General features: G+C 43.1%; 1 protein-coding gene across 8 annotated transcripts in view; it reads right to left on the bottom strand.

Moving 5' to 3' along the window:
- Positions 1–18,281, bottom strand: part of CSPP1 (centrosome and spindle pole associated protein 1) — a 161,200-nt gene extending 142,919 nt beyond the window's left edge. For 6 of the 8 annotated variants that reach the window (XR_005593609.1, XR_005593608.1, XM_039522308.1 and 3 more), the window contains exons 1-4: positions 18,207–18,281; positions 9,441–9,604; positions 6,261–6,372; positions 2,996–3,092 (exon numbers count right to left, since the gene is read on the bottom strand). Coding sequence is in view for 6 of the 8 variants with exons in the window: in XM_039522308.1 (XP_039378242.1) it covers positions 2,996–3,092; positions 6,261–6,362 (199 nt within the window). In the remaining 2 variants the exon portion in view is untranslated. Of the gene's footprint in view, positions 1–2,995; positions 3,093–6,260; positions 6,373–9,440; positions 9,605–17,987; positions 18,087–18,206 lie in introns of those variants that run through there. The other 2 variants (XM_039522309.1, XM_039522313.1) reach the window with 2 other exon arrangements.
- Between the last annotated feature and the right edge of the window lie 1,473 nt (positions 18,282–19,754).

The raw sequence follows: 19,754 nt of genomic DNA, 5'->3' as shown, positions 1-19,754 counted from the left end.
TATGTTTTGTCTAAAAATAGTCAGTCCAGCCTAGAATATGGGGCAAGTGTACTAGAGAACCAGAGAGCACAGCCGCTCCGTGTCAGAGCCCCAAAGATCCCGCAGAAATGATGAGCTGCATGCCATTCTAGGGGGTGCCCCTGCAACAACCCCACCCGTTGCTTCCCTCCTCCCCCAACCCTCCCCCCATTTGTGTGATGAAGTAATAAAGAATGCAGGAATAAGAAACACTGACTTTTTAGTGAGATAAAATGAGGGAGAGGAAGCCTCCAGCTGCTATGATAGTCCAGGCAGTACAGAATCTTTTCTTTAGACATGAAAGGGGGGGGCTGATAGATACCAGCCGTTTTGCACCATCTGCCGGGAATGACCGGGAGTCATTCCCATTTTTACCCAGGCGCCCCCGGCCGACCTCACCGAGGCAAGCCAGGACACTCACGGGCTGATGATGACAATGGATAGCAGTCATATTGTACCGTCTGCCACCGGGAAGGGGATGCTGGTGTTCAGCGCTGCAGCACCCCGTCTACCAGCAGCATGCAGTAGACACAGGGTGACATTGAAAAAAGGCAAGAAATGTTTTTTTTTCCCCCTTTTCTTTCGGGGGAGAGGGGAGGGTGTAAATTGACGACATATACCCTGAAATACCCGGGAAAATGTTTTTGACCCTTCAGGCATTGGGAGCTCAGCCAAGAATGCAAATGCTTTTCAGAGACTGCGGGGACTGTGGGATAGCTGGAGTCCTCAGAGCATCCATTTGATTCTTTGGCTTTCCGTTATGCTTGTCACACAGCACTGTGCTGTGGACTCTGTATCATAGCCTGGAGATTTTTTCAAATGGTTTGGCATTTCGTCTTCTGTAACGGAGCTCTGATAGAACAGATTTGTCTCCCCATACAGCGATCAGATCCAATATCTCCCGTACGGTCCATGCTGGAGCTCTTTTTGGATTTGGAACTGCATCGCCACCCGTGCTGATCAGAGCTCCACGCTGGGCAAACAGGAAATTAAATTCAAAAGTTCGCGGGGCTTTTCCTGTCTACCTGGCCAGTGCATCCGAGTTCAGATTGCTTTCCAGAGCAGTCACAATGGTGCACTGTGGGATACCACCCGGAGGCCAATACCGTCGATTTGCGGCCACACTAACCCTAATCCGACATGGCAATACCGATTTCAGCGCTACTCCCCTCGTCAGGGAGGAGTACAGAAATCGGTTTAAAGAGCCCTTTATATCGTTGTGTGGATGGGTGCAGGGTTAAATCAGTTTAACGCTGCTAAATTCAGTTTAAACGCGTAGTGTAGACCAGGCCTCAGACACAAAAATTAGAAAATGCTAATGGCAGCATTATTATTTCCTTGAAAGGAGGTGAAGAAAGGACATCTCCATGGTTTTGAAAGGGGCTTGAGGGTGTCCTCCAACTTCCCATGCTTATTCACAGTCTAAATCTCTCAGCCCATCTGATGTCGTATTTACAGGAGAGAGCACAGCACAAACCCTCAGTGCCAGTCTAAGGCCCAGTTCACAGTTCAGTTACAAGCATGTTTTTGTAACCAATCTGTGACACTTTCTTGACCACAATTTACAACAAACATGGTTTGAGTTTTGGCCATTCTTCAGCTTTTCTCTTTCAAAGCAGTGGGTTAAGAATTGTAATTATAATGTAGTACCCAACATACTGCCTAATCTTGTTTGTTTGTTACATTCTGGGGAAACCAGAGCAGCTGCCCTGTAGCACCTCAGCAAGCGATACGACTGTCCAAAAGAAAAAACACAAAGAGCAACGTCAGCAGCACATGTGGCAATGCACTTTGAGATGTCTTACCACAGGCAAGGTTAGAGGGTCCAGACACAATGCAAAAAGAAAGTGTTCTGAACCAGTCTCAGAAACACAATCACATGCAAAATAAGGCATCTGGCAAGGGTGAAACTGTTAGCTGCAATGTTTAGTAACTTAGTGTTAACCAGATGGTGTGCACACACAAACCATAGCCAAAATTTTCAGACTCAACTGCCCAAATGTAAGCTTTTACACAAATAGCCTGATTTTCAAAGATGATGAGCATCCTCAGCTGTCATTATCTTCAACTGAAGTTGTAGGCACCTGACACCTTTGAGAATCAAGCCATTTATTTAAGAGCTTATATACTGACTTAAGAGTAGTTATGCCCCCAAATTTGAGAGTCTTGTCCCATGTTTAAAGTCAACCATGTTACTAATTGGTTAGAAAGTTAGCTAAAATTGTAATGTGGAAAGGGCGTAATTGATCATGGTAGGCTGGGGGGCAGTTATTTAAATAACATGAGGCATTGCTTGCTCCCAGAGATTTAGTGTTTCCTTTGTTAGCAGCCCTTGCCAACCCAAAGGAGACACTGCAGTTTCAAGTCTGACATCCATCTAGATTATCTTTGCCTTGTTAGGCTTCTCAGGAGATTTAGTCTATTTGTTTGAGTTCCTATCAGCCATGCCATGGTGACAGGACAGGACCTTATCCCAAGAGGCTGACAGAAAAAGCATCTTGCTTCTCTAGCTCCAAGCACAGATGCAGAACTTCTGGCAGGCAGCTGAATGGGCGATCCACTTGAAATGCTATCCCAACATACAGTTTTCTTCCAGCAACCCTGAACACAATAAAGACAGACACAAACCCTCTCTCAAAGACCGGCAAATGGACATTAGCACAAGACACAAAAAGAGCTCTGTGTAAGCTCGAAAGTTTGTCACTCTCACCAACAGAAGTTGGCCCAATAAAAGATATTCCCTCAGCCACCTTGTTTCGATAAAAAAAACTGAGTGAATTTTAACTTTCAGAGGACAAATGCAACCTCAAAAAACTCAAGATGTTTAAAAGGATATAAACACTAAGTGCCTGAATTATTGTGATGCTCCTATAATTAAGAATCCAAAGAATTCATTTTTAATTAGCTGTGCAAAGATCTCTAAGATAGCACTTCACTATCTACCCTAAAAATACTATGTATTAAAGACAGATCATACCTAGTAGATAGTTCTGTTGACTGTTTGGTGGTATATTTTCTTTAGCCATAGAGATTAATGCTTTGCTGGTCTCAGAAAGCTTCTCTGCACCTTTGCTCTGAAAAGAAAAAAAATTGTATGTCTTTGCAAGAATAGATAAGGGAAATAACCATAACATACCTGAAACAACATGATTTAACGTTTGACTGGAAAACAGAGGGTTTTGGTTATTTTTTAATACATGTAATAGTGTATTTCACTGATATTAAAAAGTAGCTCCTGTATTAATGCAATAATTACTCTGCTACATTTGATCCCCAACAGCACTTTAAATTGATTATGTACTCACAGGGATTTCATAGCCTATCCATGCTCAGTATTTTTCCCAAGAGATCTAATCCACCTTACTTGGCACCATGACTAGTCATCTGCTAAATCAGTGGTTTTCAACTGTTTTTCCTTTGTGGACCCCTAAAAACAAAAGTGAATGGAGGTGTGGACCCCTTTGGAAATCTTAGTCTGTGGACCCCCAGAGGTCCACAGACCACAGGTTGAAAACTACTGTGCTAAATGAATATCTGGGCATGATGGATGAAGTTCAGACCAGTGTCTTCACTGTACACCCACACCCACCCAAACAGTTCAACTGGGATGACTCGTTCATCTCACCCCACTCCTTGGAGCGGCTCTGAACAGCGATTAGGCAGCAACTTTAGGGGAGGCAAAGATGAAAGCTTGTCTCCTCTCAGCACCCTGAAAATTAAGCTATTATAGAGAATCATGGGTACATAGTCACGCAAGAAAACATGAGGACCATGCAAGAGACACAAGGAAGGGGGAATAAGATTATAATGGGTGCAATAAGAAATAGTAAACACAGCAAAGAGACAAATAGAAGAGACAAACACAGGAGGGCAGGCAGAGGAAGGAGAAGAATAAATACAGGATTGGTGAACCACAAAAAAAAAATGTATTCTAGAAGCAGGAACTCTGACTAACCTTCCCCCACCATCCCAGTAAAGAGTCCCAGGATAGGCAAACTGGAACCTAAAATCAACTGCAGGCAGGATAATGGGAAGCAGAACATGGAAAGGAAAGTTTAATTAAAGTAATCTACTTAACTGTAAAGTAGGGCTTGTGTTTGAGGGTCATTGGCTACCAATTCAATAAGAACCAAAAATTATTAGACTTGGTAACTGAAAGATAGTCAACACCCCCACCCCAAACTAATTTTTGCATCCCCCTTCAAAAGCAAAAAGCAGTTAATTCCCTCCATTTGAAATACTGCTTGAGGGAAGTGAGAGACAAACCCCTCCAACAAAAATTAAATTAAATCCTTGTCTCAGAACATGATTTAAGGTATATATAGCCACACATATTGGTTTAAGACTGCAGCCAATTAGTATTGAAATTTATCATGCTGATGTGTGGATTATTTCTGAGTGTTCTGCAGACAGTTGCTGTAACCTGTGTATTTGTAATTAAATACTACTAGTTAACAAAATGGAAGACTCTCTCTGATCACACGTGTCATTTTGGACAATAAAAGTGCTTATAAACAATGTGAAATTTTATTTAAATTTCAGCATTGCAATACGTGGGTTGGCAACATCCATAATGGAATGTTTATTTGTGAACATACCCAAACCACAACCCAGCCCAAACATCTGACCAGATATGTTTTGCAGTGTGCCCTAGATGTCAATATGCAGACTAGGTAGGATTGCAAATTCCAAAGTCTCAACCTGACTCAGAGAAAGTCTTACTAGCAACTCCTTCTCTTACATACAGAAGGAGGTAAGCAAGTCCCCAGGCCAGTTAAGGCTTTATAGGTCAGAACCAACAGGTGCAAACATACAATGTTGACTAACCAAAACCTTCTCTTCATCAAGGTCATGATTCAGGATAGCTAGGACAGAGTTGTAGAAATCAAAACTTTCCCCATGTAAGTACTCCCATTACTGAGCAAATTAAGGTGATCTGCAAGATTATCAAATCTTTATAGCTTTAGAATTACGTGCACAGCACTCAAACAGGGCAAGGAGTATGCCAGACCAAGTTTTTAAAGAGAACCTTCTCCCACATGTAGCCCCAGTATCAAATCACATTATAAATACCAATGCACAACTGTAGAGTTAGCAAGGTTGTCAACAGGGGTAAGGCAAGTCATTACTTTTCTGACCCTTTTCAAAATATTGTATATGTTTGGAAACTTTTGAGCAATATTGGTGAAAAAACATATTTATTGGACATCCTCCCATAGGTAACTACATGTTCCAGCTCATATCATCATTCAGATGAATTTCTAACAATGAATTCAGCCCTTCTCTTGCAAACACAAGCATATGCATAATTTTACTCATGTGAGGAGGCCCACTGATGTCAATGAGACTACTCGTGTCAGTAAAGTTATGCACATGCTTAAATATCTGCAAGACTGGGGACATTATCAGTACTTTTTACAAGAAAAAAATACTTTTGATACCTCATGGAGTCTCAATGCTACAATGCTAACTTGACAACACGGGGGGGGAGGGGGGTTCTATTTTTAAATAATTCTGAAATACTGTTTACATGAAAAGTTTTTGAATAAATAGTGACAATCCCTGATTATGATAATCTGTACAAAAATAAAACAGCAAATAAATTTCAGATCGCAAAAACATTAACAAAATTTACCTATGACCATATTTTTTAAATAAAGCAAAAAAAATTTGACATTGTTTAGTGTGCTCCTGAATAAACAGTAAATACCTGAGACACAAAATACTCAAAAAAATATATCCTAGTAATAATGAAGGAACTATCAGGATAAAAATTTAATATTTTAGTGTTCTTACCTGTGGTATGAATAGTACCTTATTGAACTGACCATAAAAAAAATATTTATGCTATTTGTACTGTTTATTTTTTGCATTCTTTAAGCTTGGATAATGAAAGCAGACATTCATTTCTAGGCAATTTCACCCTGAGGTTCTCATGTATGAGAGCAATTCTTGGCGTGGCTTCCATTCGAATTTAGAAAAACCATGAAAACTTTTAAATAAACATTCACAAATGTGAAGACCAATATAAAAGTTAAATGTGGGGGCAAATTTGATTTGATAGTGTCCCTATAAGTAAAGATGGAGAAAGACACCTTAGAAATTATTTTACAACAGGTAATAACTCAGTAATACAATACCTTTATAAAGAGGAAACTCTTATCAGTCCAATAGAAGCAGACTTAAACCAAGATTCCAAACATAAAACTGTTTGAAATAGGTAAATAATGTAGTAGTCTTACCCTTATCTCCATATAAGGAGGATCATTTTCAAGTTCTGCTTTGTCTTGTGCCAACTTGGCCTTTTGATCTTCAATAAACTGATCTAAATCATTTGCCATCATTTCTTCAATTCTAGGAAAGATACATATCATTGTGCTAATATGGTTCCTCTTCTATCAGCAGAAATTTACTACCAGTTAAACTATTAATAGCTTTAATCAACTCAAGTTTAGTCATCAAATTACTGCATTGATCTGCCTAAGAGGTGCAAACGTTAAAAAATGTTAAGACAACCTCCTCCCTAGAGATATCTGATCTAAAATGTTGCAACCTTTAAAATTTCTCTTCAGAGAGAAATTAAGATTCCAAAAGACAGTCCCAATAATTTTTTCAAATATAGATTATTCTGATTCTCTTTTAAAAGATTTTTCTTAAACAAAAGAGGGAGGGATAGCTCAGTGGTTTGAGCATTGGCCTGCTAAACCCAGGATTGTGAGTTCAATCCTGGAGGGGGCCACTTAGGGATCTAGGGCAAAAATTGGTCCTGCTAGTGAAGGCAGGGGGCTGGACTCGATGACCTTTCAAGGTCCCTTCCAGTTCTAGGAGATTGGTATATCTCCAATTATTACCTTTATTACCTAAAATAATTTAATCCAGTACGAGAATAATACTGAGCAGCTCCTAAATATGACAGATTTTCAACTGCTAAAACCGCTGAAAAGAATGTTTAGCAGTTTAAATTGGGAATGAGATCAGAGGAATGCCATGTCCTCCCATACTTTCCACCTATAGGAGAAGGGGAGAGAAACATCAAGATTACTAGTCAACATGATGCAAAGGGGTAGGGAAAGAGACCCATTATAGAGCCTGTAGTTCATATGATGTATTATATTTGTATTGTGTTCCAATAACTGATTATTTTATGCGTAATGAAACTCCAGTTCAATGTTGTTGCTTTAAACCTCAATCCTGCAAACACTTACACACATTTAACTTTGAGCGCATGCATAAATGTTTGCAAGTTTAGGACCTTAATATGTTCAATAAGCAAAGTGCCCCACTTTTAAAATGTTACTAGTTTTGCAGAAGTAGCTTTATAACTTAATACCCTATAAATCCTTATTCCCAACAAAGTCAGTGGAACTAATTGCATGAGTAAAGGTTAGCAGGATTTGGCCTCAAGTGCAGTTTATTAATTGGCTCTTTTCATACTTTGCTTTTATTTAGATATCATAAAATTATAAGTTTTGTAGATCCAGAGAAGGCTGCCAATTCTTTTCCCCCACACCCAGTGGCTGTCTTGTCAATTTAGTTGTAAGCGCCTCAGAGCAGGAACCTTCTCTTACTTAATGTTAGTACAATGTCTATTTAGTACATAGCAGCCCTGATCTCAGTTGGGGCCTCTAAGCAGGGGAGCTAGAACATTTTTTTATAGTGGGGATGCTGAGAGCCATTGAACCAAACTGTAAACCCTGTATATAATTTCAAGACAGGGGGTGTGGCAGCACCCCCCACCTCTAGTTCCAGCACCTATGCCTTTAAGGAGTATCATAATACAAATTCAAATAGGTCAAATTCAATTAAGTTACACATGAGATGAGTTTGGCCCAATAGTTAGAGGTTAGTAAATTCTTCAATATGATATTTAAATGACATTCTGACTAAACATATGCTATCTAATTAAAAGCTAAATATGAAAAGAAAGCCAATGAACTGCACACAAGGCCAAATCCTGCTAATCTTTACTCATGCACGTAGTTCCAGTGACTGTGTTGGGAGTAAGGGTTTATAACATTAAGTCCATAGAAAGTACACATAAATGGTACCGTAAACTAAGGTGATAATTACAATCCCAAATCCTTAAAACATTATTCATGTGTTTAATTTTAATCACTTTAATAGCCCCGTTGAAGCCAAAGGAGCTATTTAAGTGAATAAAATTAAGCATATGGGTAAGTGTTTGCAGTATCTGGGCCTAAGTATAAATTGCACAGAATTCACTTTGTAAGCTTACTGTTGAGACTATACTAGCAGAGACAGAAAATGAACATACCCCCTCCCCGACAGTCAACAGGGGGATGTAAGGCTGTGCTCTGAAGGAAGGATGGGGGATGTGAGAGCGCATGCGCTCCAAGAAAGCGATTGCCCCCTCAGGACCGCCATCTATCATCTTCCCACTGGCTGGGGATAGGAGACCAGATTAGCTGCTTTGCTCTCTCATCCTGTCCATCCCCATCCCTAGAATAAAAAGTGATCTGAATCCTAGTGGCGGGCCTAAGCAGGTCCTCCTCAAAATACTGGTGACAAAGTGGGAGCCCTTTAACCCTGCACTGCACTCAATTAAGTGCCTGGACTGTTAGAACGGGTAAAGGAGATACAGCACCTCTTCCCAGTGTTAAATTAATAAAATTGTGACCTTCCATTTAAATCCATCCCACGTGCAGAGCACTACAAATCTGCGGATATCTGCTTTATATCCACAGATATAGATGCTGATATCCGCAGACCATGTTTTCGGATCATGGATCAGATGCGGATACAAATTTTGTATCTGCGCAGGGCTCTACCCATGTGTCCATTATTTATTTGCCTGCACATCCTGATCAAAGGGCCAAGAGAGTTTAAAAAATGGGCAAAGCCTTAGGGGGTGAGATTTAATGCGGTTAAACAAAAAACACGTTTGGAAAGAAAAATATGAAATGGGAAGAGATAGTTGGAATGTGACAATGCAGAAAGAAATCACTGCAATAAAAATGAAATGTATGTGCAGTGTGATGTGATAGCAAAAAAATATTGACTCCTGAGTTACAGTAAAATCTTCGCATAAAGCAATATCATTAATTATATGTTATTCTTTAATTAGCATTGTAAAAATATTATGCGATTCTCATAAATGAAGCAGTCCTGGGACAACCCAGTTGTCTTACTAGTGATATAGGACAATCAATTCTGAAAATAAATTCCCCGTCTGATTGTCCTAAATCTCATTAGTTTTGCATACTGATAAAGTCAAAGGACAAAAGTAACCTGAAAAGAACAAATGTTTCCAGCCACATACATATATTATACTCAGCATTGCAACACTACAGAAGGATCACTTAATCACAAAAGTTATTTTGAATGGAAAAAGTAACTTTTCATAGTAAATTCCCTAGTACTCCACCTTTGCTCACACCAACTATCCACTGCAGCATACTCACCTGCAAGAATATCAATGCAGTGCTAGTCATGCACCAAAAGAAATCTCATTGGACTTTGGCAATTGAATTTCTGACCTTCACTTAGACTAGCATATATAAACACTGGGATTGTTTCCAAAGAGTTCTGTTTCAAGTAACAGCACAACAGCGTGATGATGCCAAACCTGGTTCAAGAGAATTTAAAAATTGGTAAATGGATGTTAGTAAGCTCTAATACAGATAATATGAAGACACTAAATGTTTTTTAACTTTTTAGCAGAGATTGCTGAAAAGCATCATGAAGAATTACATAACAAAGGCAAAGTATCTATTCAGATATATTTTAACTGCACAAAGTATTCAACTGAATGTGAAGAAAGCATAAAACTCCACTCTGAGTAAAACAAATTAATCAGATATACTAGCATTGTTGATTCAGGATGCTATCTTTCACATGGCTAAAAGGAAGGATGGCTGACAGAATTTGGCTGGGGAAATATCTAGATGTTTTATAGCTCACTCCTTTTTCCTTGGTAGACCTTTTTAAAAATGTGCATGAATTCATAAGCCCTGTGAAACAAGCATGAGGGCCAACTGCCAAATAAATTATTAGAAAGGATTTGTTACACGGGGGGGTGGGGGGGGGGAGTGGGAGGAGAGAAAAAAAAGAAGAAAAGGAGAAAACATGAAGTTTACTTGTTCTTCAAAAGCAAACTACACCTCTACCCCGATATAACGTGGCCCGATATAACACGAATTCGGAGATAACACAGTAAAGCAGCACTCCAGGGGGGCAGGGCTGCGCACTTCGGCAGATCAAAGCAAGTTCGATATAACACGGTTTCACCTATAACGCGGTAAGATTTTTTGGCTCCCGAGGACAGTGTTATATCGGGGTAGAGGTGTATTAACATTTTGAGGGTTGTTGTATACATTGGTTCAGTAAATATTTATGCTTAATAAAAATGTGAATGATTTATTTCTATTCAATTTTGTGATCTATAGTAGCACCTTAAGAGGTCATCCTCATTTTTAATAGTTTCTGGTTTTTAGTTGAAAACCACAGAAAACGCACCCAATTTCATTTTTTCAGCATTTTATTTTATTTTATTTTTCCATAACAATTTAGAAATTAGCCAAAAGATATCAAAGTAAATTACTTTCTGAACAGGGATGCTGTGAGGATTAAAGGGACACCCTCAACATACAAATCATACTTTCATCTGAAAATATTCTTTCTAGAATTATAAGTAACCTCGTAGGTGCCAATCCTGCAAAGAATTTTGTGGGTGTTAAACCCCTAAAATCACATGGAGCTCCATTAACTTCAGTCAGGCTCCATGTGGTTTACAGAGATCCCAAGCAGAGCTTATTCTGGTATCAGGACCACAAATTACTGTACCTCAGATACACTAGAGAAAAAAATTTTTTTTTTCATTTGTGCATTTGACAGCACTTTGTGTATCACAATTTTCACTGTTTTGTTGACCATACACACACTTTTCTAGCACCTTCAGGAAGATTATTACTAGTAACAGAGGCAGAGCCAAAAATGAAGCAGCAGCAATCACCAGCCAGATGTGTGCAGAGAGAAAGGCAGAGTTGGGATCTGAGCATACTTGGTGGTATTGTTCTCAGGCCCAACCAAAAACCCTTCTAATCATAAAACAGGGAAGGAGAAAAACCCGTAACAATTTTTAAAGGATTTTTTAAAAATATATTTCAGAAGATAATATTTAAAAGGATACTCATAAAAAATGATTTTCTGATAGCATACATCTTTGCCTCTAATTAATTTTATATATCTCAGTTCAGAGAAGTAATGCACTATGTAAGTGTTAAGTATCATGTTAATTGCTGCTATGTTTAGTTATTGACTAAAAAAAAAAAACCACAACCAACTTGTCGCAACCCTATGCTCAAACATGGCATCTGTATGGCCAACTGTCGGTGAAAAAGTCACATTGGTGTTGTGTGCAACACCGTGGTGCTGTGTGCTACCCTAAGCTGCGGTGTGCAACATTATAGTGCCGTGTGCCTATTCTCGAACCTTCTGTCTGGTCAATTGTAGGTCACATTGGTTCCGTGTGCTACAATACCAGCGTATCGCATGCATAAACTTAGTGTGCCAGGTGTAGTACCTGTTGACGTAGAGGGTACCAGCTCAGAACCTGGTTGGTGCAGGAGCTGGGGACCAATCAGATGCTGACACGAGTAAGGGTCTTCGAATAAAACTATGTCCCGCGCCAAAAACGGCAGGAGTATCCGCGTGTTAGCTGAAAGGCCTCATCACCCTTTCAGCCAGGCTCTCCTCCAGATTTTGCCAGCTCATGTCGTGTCGTTTTTGGATTAACCCCCCCCCCCCACCACCAATTCGTCATGCACTTGGTGTCTGTACTGCTGGTCAGCTGCACCTGGAGTGTGGTATGTGCATTTTAATTTCTGTAAATATTCTGTTGGTTTAGCTTCTTTCCCTTTTCCCTTTCCTTATTTGATGCAAGGTTGTGTACATAGTATAGGAGAGCCATATTGCTGTATTAATCGCCATTGTAGTTAGTTGGTGTATTTCAGTTTGCGTGTCCATTTCGGATTTTAGTGAGCGGTAAATCACAGATTGTTTAGTTTCTTGTCGTTGGATGTAAATAGACTGTTTCAAGTTGTGTATATTGCTGCTCTGGTGATATTTTTTGATTGGTGACTTGTTTTTCTCTTGATTCGAGTTGTGTGTGTGTGTGTATTCCTGTTCTGATAATATTGTTGGCTGGTAAAATCGCCCCTCCCCAGCCCAAGTTGCAATTTACCCTTGTTAATAAACGGCCATCTGGTTTGAAGTTTCAATTTGTCACATCTTGATTTTCCTCTCTCACTCAAATATTTCACTCGAACCTGCATTGGTCTCGGTCATGGCGTCATGAACAGGATCGAGTGAGGAGGAAAACTGTCCCCTGTCACCAGTGCACTTTAATTGTCCGTGGCGAACCAAGGTCACTGACAAAACCCCCGATGATGAGTTTAATCATCTCCAGCATCATGTTTTACTCGATCGGGGGCATTCTGAGGCAATTAGCTGGAATTGCATCATTGGAGTCGGTTATTCGAGCCAAACTTATACTGTTAGTCTGTCTGTCAGTGCTGCAGGCTGTCTTTTGACATGTCATATGAGTCTTTGACTAACCCCCACAGAGGCCAGTTATCGGCCGACTTGTACCAAGTCAGGGGAAGTCGGTGCCGGGACTGATCCGACACGTTTGTGGAAGGATGCCCAAAAGATTTTAAAGGCGGCTGGGGGCACCTGTCCACTCACTATTAACCCCCCAAGACTCGCGAGCGGGGGCCCCACACATGAGCTAGTAATTCAGCTCATCCAGGAATTAGAGGGCGAGAAAAAAACCAAAAAGCTTTGTCTCGACCAGTATAAATCAGAAGTTGTTGCCAGTGCCTATCACAAAATGCTAGGCCTGGCCCTAGATAAATTGACCATTGTTATGGGGGCCCTAACCTCCACTGCTCGAGAGATGATTGAAACCCCCAAAACTCCCAGTGTGGCCCAACCGTTGCCTGAGACCCCACTTCCTCCCTCCCTACCAGATCTTAAAATCCCCAAATCCTCTCCTCCACCATACCCGTCAGCTCCTAATTTGTACCCAACTTTACCACCGCCAACCCCTGAAGTGGTAGCTCCCAGTCCCGTTGAGGCTATGGCAGTGCAGTTAACACGCACTAAAGTGTTCCCAAAGGGGCTAGTAGCTGTGGATCTGGGTTCCCGTCAAATCCATTGCTCCCCATTAAAACGGTCCACAGCTCCAGCAGTTAACAAGGCCTTACTTCAAGTTTTTGCAACCTGGGGTGTTCCCTCTGAAATCCAAACTGATAGAGGCCCCCCATTTACTAGTCATAGCTTTGAGGCCTTAGTTACCAAGTGGGGAGCCCAGCTCCATGTCCACCTCCGCTAACAACCCCACAGCAACGGTGTTGTGGAACGTCGCATTGGGATTCTTAAGACACAACTCCGTGCTATTATTGGGAAACCAGACTACAAAGGCTGGCACCTGGCACTGCCACAGGCCCATATCACTTTGAATGCAGCTTATAGTCGATGGCCACATATCATCCCGGAGCCACCCCCACCCTGGAAACCAGTTTTTGCCCCCCAGGAGCCAGTATGGTTAAGTGTCCCAGTAGCGTCCGGGCATCCACAACCCCTTTCAGCTGTTGTATCCAAGCCCGGTCATTTCCCCAATACATATCATGTTGTGTGCACTGGCCAGTCAGAAACCCGGCTGGTCCATCATAACTGGCTTAGCCAGCAATCATAACAGGACCCGCCTTAGGGGCTCGTCTTTTCTTTCTTTTCTCATTTCAGGTTCATTTGCAACCACATCATTCACACCCAAACCCTCTGGTGAACTGGATTTTGACCTACGCCCGTCAGGAACTTTTGGCTGCTAATTCAGGCGATGTTTCTTCCATTCCCTCGAATCACTATTGTATAGTATGCTCTAACCCCCTTTCCACTCTTGGGGAGATCCCTTTTTTCCTTGATTTTATTCCTATCAAAAATGTATCTCGCGAGGAACCTGCCTCACAGTGCGATGAACCTAAATGGCCCTGGAGACACTTCTTTACCTGTAATTCTTCCCAATCGGATCGATTTGAGATTCCTAGCACCTCTATTTCCGTGTATAACTCCCTGCCTCAAGCCAGCCCCTGTTTTGTGTTTCTGGGTCCTGACTCCCTCCGTTCTTGGGAAAAAATATCCCAACTGCTCTCATTTCTATATGCCCCCACCCCCCTGTCAGTGGTGTGGTAAACAATATAATTGTAGTGATCAACACAATTGGCAGCGGTCAACTTCCCCTAATTGGTATTGCCAGGCATGCGAGTCCACCTTAGCCATTCTTAATCAGTCTAATGTCCCTGTTACTGTTTTTAATGCCACCTCATTATTATCCTCTTTCAGCTTCGTATTTTCTACTAAAAGGCAAACAGTTGGCCTTAGGGCCGTTGATTGGGCACATAGCTATTGGATTACAGTTGTACACGACCCCACAGCTATAAACAAAAGGAACTTGCTACTTAAATGGGCCAATACTTCTGGCCTGTATTCTCCTTCAGGAATTTACTGGCTGTGTGGTTATGGCGTTGCCCACAGACATCTCCACTTCCCCAAGGGCATCTGCGCCCTCGGACAAGTTTTTATTAAAGGAGGAGCCATTTTTCAGAGACCTCCCCCGGTGTTCGGTCCACAAAAGCGTGAATTCACATGGTGGACCCGTCTAAAATCCGCTACTGAAACCCTTTTTTGGGGTTATGTACAGTTTAATCCCCTTAGTTATGCCTTTACTCTCAACCAACTTCGCAGTCTTTCAACGAATTTAGAGACGCTTACTAACCTTACAGCTCTTGGGTTCCAACAGGTTGATAATTCCCTCACTGTGCTAGCTGAATACACCGAACAGAATCACCTGATGATACAAACTTTGCTGCATCAGGACTTTTGTGAAGCCTTAGAGAATCTTGATTCTCGCTTCACAGGACAATGTTGCCTTCACTTATGCCCCGGATGGAACAACGTCTCCGCCATCACCCAGCAGTTATCATCTCTGGCTGTTCGCATCCGCGAGGAACGTCAATCGTGGGACTGGTGGCAAACTACTTTATCAGGCTGGGGATTAGGACAATGGGCACAATCTCTTGAACAATGGTTAATTGTTGCAGGAGTCGTCATTATTGCCTTTTGTTTAGGTCTTGCTATCACCAAGGTTTTAATTGTTAAGACTGTGTCTGCATTACCTGTTCAAGTTGAGTACTCCCCCCTCCAGCCAGCTGATGACCAATCAGACACCGAGTCCCCAGTTTAAATTTTGTCCCTTCCCTAGGCTCGCCCCATTTCCTGGGCGTGAGCTGTCCCTCTTGTGATGGACCGCCAATCGGCCACGGGGGCATGTCGCAACCCTATGCTCAAACATGTCGTCTGTATGGCCAATTGTCGGTGAAAAGGTCACATTGGTGTCATGTGCAACACCGTGGTGCCGTGTGCTACCCTAAGCTGCGGTGTGCAACATTATAGTGCCGTGTGCCTATTCTCAAACTTTCTGTCTGGTCAATTGTAGGTCACATTGGTTCCGTGTGCTACAATACCATCGTATTGTGTGCATAAACTTAGTGTGCCAGGTGTAGTACCTGTTGACGTAGAGGGCACCAGCTCGGAACCTGGTTGGTGCAGGAGCTGGGGACCAATCAGATGCTGACACGAGTAAGGGTCTTCGAATAAAACTATGTCCCGCGCCAAAAACGGCAGGAGTATCCACGTGTTAGCTGAAAGGCCTCATCACCCTTTCAGCCAGGGTCTCCTCCAGATTTTGCCGGCTCATGTCGTGTCATTTTTGGATTAACCCCTCCTCCCCAATTCGTAATGCACTTGGTGTCTGTACTGCTGGTCAGCTGCACCTGGAGTGTGGTATGTGCATTTTAATTTCTGTAAATATTCTATTGGTTTAGCTTCTTTCCCTTTTCCCTTTCCTTATTTGATGCAAGGTTGTGTACATAGTATAGGAGAGCCATATTGCTGTATTAATTGCCATTGTAGTTAGTTGGTGTATTTCAGTTTGCGTGTCCATTTCAGATTTTAGTGAGCGGCTAATCACAGATTGTTTAGTTTCTTGTCGTTGGATGTAAATAGACTGTTTCAAGTTGTGTATATTGCTGCTCTGGTGATATTTTTTGATTGGTGACTTGTTTTTCTCTTGATTCGAGTTGTGCGTGTGTGTATTCCTGTTGTGATAATATTGATGGCTGGTAAAATCGCCCCTCCCCAGCCCAAGTTGCAATTTACCCTTGTTAATAAATGGCCACCTGGTTTGAAGTTTCAATTTGTCATGTCTTGATTTTCCTCTCTCACTCAAATATTTCACTCGAACCTGCATTGGTCTCGGTCAAAACTCAATGTAATATTTAGTTTACCAAAGAGCAAAATATGTTAATATCTAAAAAAGGAAATTTGCATATGTGATACCTAATAATAATTAAGGAGTCAACTAGTGAGTGCAATTTAGAGATATATAAAGCATGACACAGAGCACAGAACAGGAAAATAATCAAGGGAAACGCTCTGGCTGATTTTCCTTCTAACAGCAAAAGGCCCCAACCCTCCAATCTAATCCTTTAATGACTTTACTTGAGTAGTCCCACTGATTTCAATAGGACTACACATTAAAATTAAGCATGGGCACACATCTATGCAGGACTGGTGCCTAAACAAGATTCACTATACTAAGATGTTGGGAAGGCACCTACATATACACTGTGTCTATTTTATTGTTTATGTGAAGGAGAGTCTCTACAACATGTTCCCTCCCTCTTTCTCCCCCTACAACACCGTTTTCCAATTCTACGCCAGACTTATAAAGAAGAAAACTGATCAGCAAAATCCAAGCTGATCTCCTGCGTTTCTATTTATGTATATTATACTGCCATTAATACAGTACAGCAGGAAGAGTGCTACTATGGAAAAAGAACAGAAAGAATCACAATTCCCATCAAATCTATGTAATATCCCCAAGAGGATGTGTTAGGGGGAAAAACCGATACATTAAAAAAAAATGTTTACCACAGTTTGATGCCACATTTAGTCACTGCATTTACAAATTACATGGCCACAGAGCTGTTATATTAAAAAGTTATTTTAAATTTCTCAGCAATACTTTCTGGATTTTTCAAAACTATTAGCACTTGCCTCTCCTCTATCCCTCTGAACAGTAATAAGAATAGCCTCTTATTTCTGCAGCTATTAAGGTAAGGTGCTTCCTCCTGGATCTTTTTCCTCCAATTCTCCACTTCTTTTTAAATCTCACTTGAAAACCACTCTTTCCTCCTTTGCCTACACCTCTTAATTTCCAACTCCCACTGCTACTCTATAACTCTGTAAAGCAGTTCAAGATAGCATCTTTCCTATAAACCTACCAAAATAAATGTGTATTATACAGCTTTAGATTGATTGGCATATTGCAAACAAACCCAAAGTTAAATAAACACTGCTAAACAGCTCCATGACACAGTGTCATGGGAGATACAAAAAATTAAAATGCCTGGTTATTAAACCACAGAGATACGAATTGCGATAAACTGGCAGAGTGTATTAGATCGATAAGGGGACAAGCTGCAGCCGGGCACCGGAGTGAAGCCAAGGGGCAGATAAAGCACAGCCCCACGCGGCCCCGAGCCAGGACACGCTCCTCGCACACAGAGCGGCGGCGCCGGCGGCCTCGGGCTCTGCCTCTTTAAGACGCTTCTCAGCGTTGTTAGGCAACCAGGTTACAACAAAAACTGCTGCGGTTTCAGCCTGGGCCTAGCGAGGCCTCTCTCACTCCCGCGCCCCGAGGGGCACAGACACCCCCAGCCCGCCCGAGGGGCACAGACACACATACCCCCCCAGCCCGCCCCGCAGGGCACAGACACACACACACCCCAGCCCGCCCCGCAGAGGCACAGACACACACACACCCCGCAGACGCAGACACACACACCCCAGACAGCCCCGTGCCGCCCGCCCCACAGCGGGGCACAGACCCCCAGTGGTGCTCGCTTCGCTTCTCCCGTCCCGGGGCAGTTCGCGGCGAGGGGCCGCAGCCCCCTGGAGACCCGCCCGCCCCAGGAGGCAGGTGACGGGGCAGAACTACGCCCCCGCAGCCCTGGGAGCCGGGGGGGGGGGTCCCTGCGTGCGGCCCTTCGCCGCAGGAGCCTGCGGGACCCCAGTCACGGCTGGAGCCAGCCCGCGGAGTCACTCACCGGCTCGCTCTCGGACCCGCCGGGCTTGCAGGCGGCAGCTCCCGCCCCGCCTCTCACACTTTACCGCCTCCTCCGGAGACCTGCAGCAGCCGGGGCCGCGCCTGCGCCGCTACAAACAGCGCCCCCTGGTGCGTGGGAGCCGGGGCCAGCCTCCCTGAGCGGCTGTGCGGGGCCCTGTCTCTTTGCTCAGGCGCAGGGAGCCAGTCCCTACTCCGCGGGAGACCACACCCCATACACAGAGGACCCCTTTCCTCTCCATCCACATACATCCCACACAGACAGCCTATACACCTCCTGCCAACATACATAAGCATCCAGGGGCGGCTCTAACAATTTCGCCGCGCCAAGCAGGGCGGCACGCCACAGGGGGCGCTCTGGCGGTCCCCGGTCCCGCGGCTCCGGTGGACCTCCTGCAGACGTGCCTGCGGAGGGTCCGCTGGTCCCGCGGCTCTGGTGGAGCAGCCGCAGGCACACCTGCGGGAGGTCCACCGGAACCACCTGCGCCCTCCCGGCGAGCGCCCCCCGCAGCATGCCGCCCCAAGCATGTGCTTGGCGTGCTGGGGCCTGGAGCCGGCCCTGCAAGCATCCCACAAACAGATATCTCATACAAAGGACTCCTGGCCTCTTCCCGTAGGGTGACCAGATGTCCCGATTTTTATAGAGACAGTCCTGATATTTGGGGCGTTGTCTTATATAGGTGCCTATTACCCTCCACCCTGTCCCAATTTTTCACACTTGCCGTTTGGTTACCCTATCTTCCCGCCACACGCACACAGTGATTCCTCCCACAGACACCCCCATCCTCCCATACACACCACACAGAGGGAGAGAGAGAGATAACATACACAGAGAACCCTCCTTTCCCTCACAAATGTACAGGGCCAACACACAGAAGTCCATACCCTCTGGGATTCCCCATAGGCAGAATCTCCCCTCCTCCCTCCTCACACAGACTTCATACACAGGGCTCTCAACCATCAGTAAAATTACTTTAATTTAAAATCAAAGGGTACTCCCAAAGTGTAAAAGTTTGGAGGAAAATTGTCAAAAAATAGTCAGATAGTTTGATGGAATATTTAATAATCTCTGGTCTAGAGTGATCACAGGTATGTGACTGAAGAAGGGGAGGAATAGTAATCACTGGCCTCTCTGAGAATGAACAGAAAAATTATGCCAAAACTTTTGTAAAAGAACTCTCATTGCAGTGTTTCCACAATTGTGATTTACGAAGGGGAGGGTTGTGGGTACAGTTTGTTATAAAAAAAAAAGTGGGAGTGAAAATCAAGAATGAGAACTCTATCAATATTTTTTTTGTCAGATTAGCCTATCTGCTTTCACTCTTTACACCAAATACCAGGAGACTCACGATAAAATCGTGAGATTTAGCAACTCTTCACCCCAGGTCCTAACTCTTAATTGCCAGATTTGAACATCCCTGTGTTGCACATGCGTGCGCGAACACCAGTCCTGCATGTGTGAATACGTGAGCGCACCTGCGTATCCACCTGAGCTTCTGTGTCGCGTTGGTTACGTATCACCCCGCTGGCA

Source organism: Mauremys reevesii, linkage group 2 (assembly GCF_016161935.1).
Source record: "Mauremys reevesii isolate NIE-2019 linkage group 2, ASM1616193v1, whole genome shotgun sequence".
Classification (NCBI taxonomy): domain Eukaryota; kingdom Metazoa; phylum Chordata; order Testudines; family Geoemydidae; genus Mauremys; species Mauremys reevesii.
The sequence above is the reverse complement of the archived record's forward strand: the minus strand, read 5'-3'. Positions and strand labels throughout refer to the sequence as shown.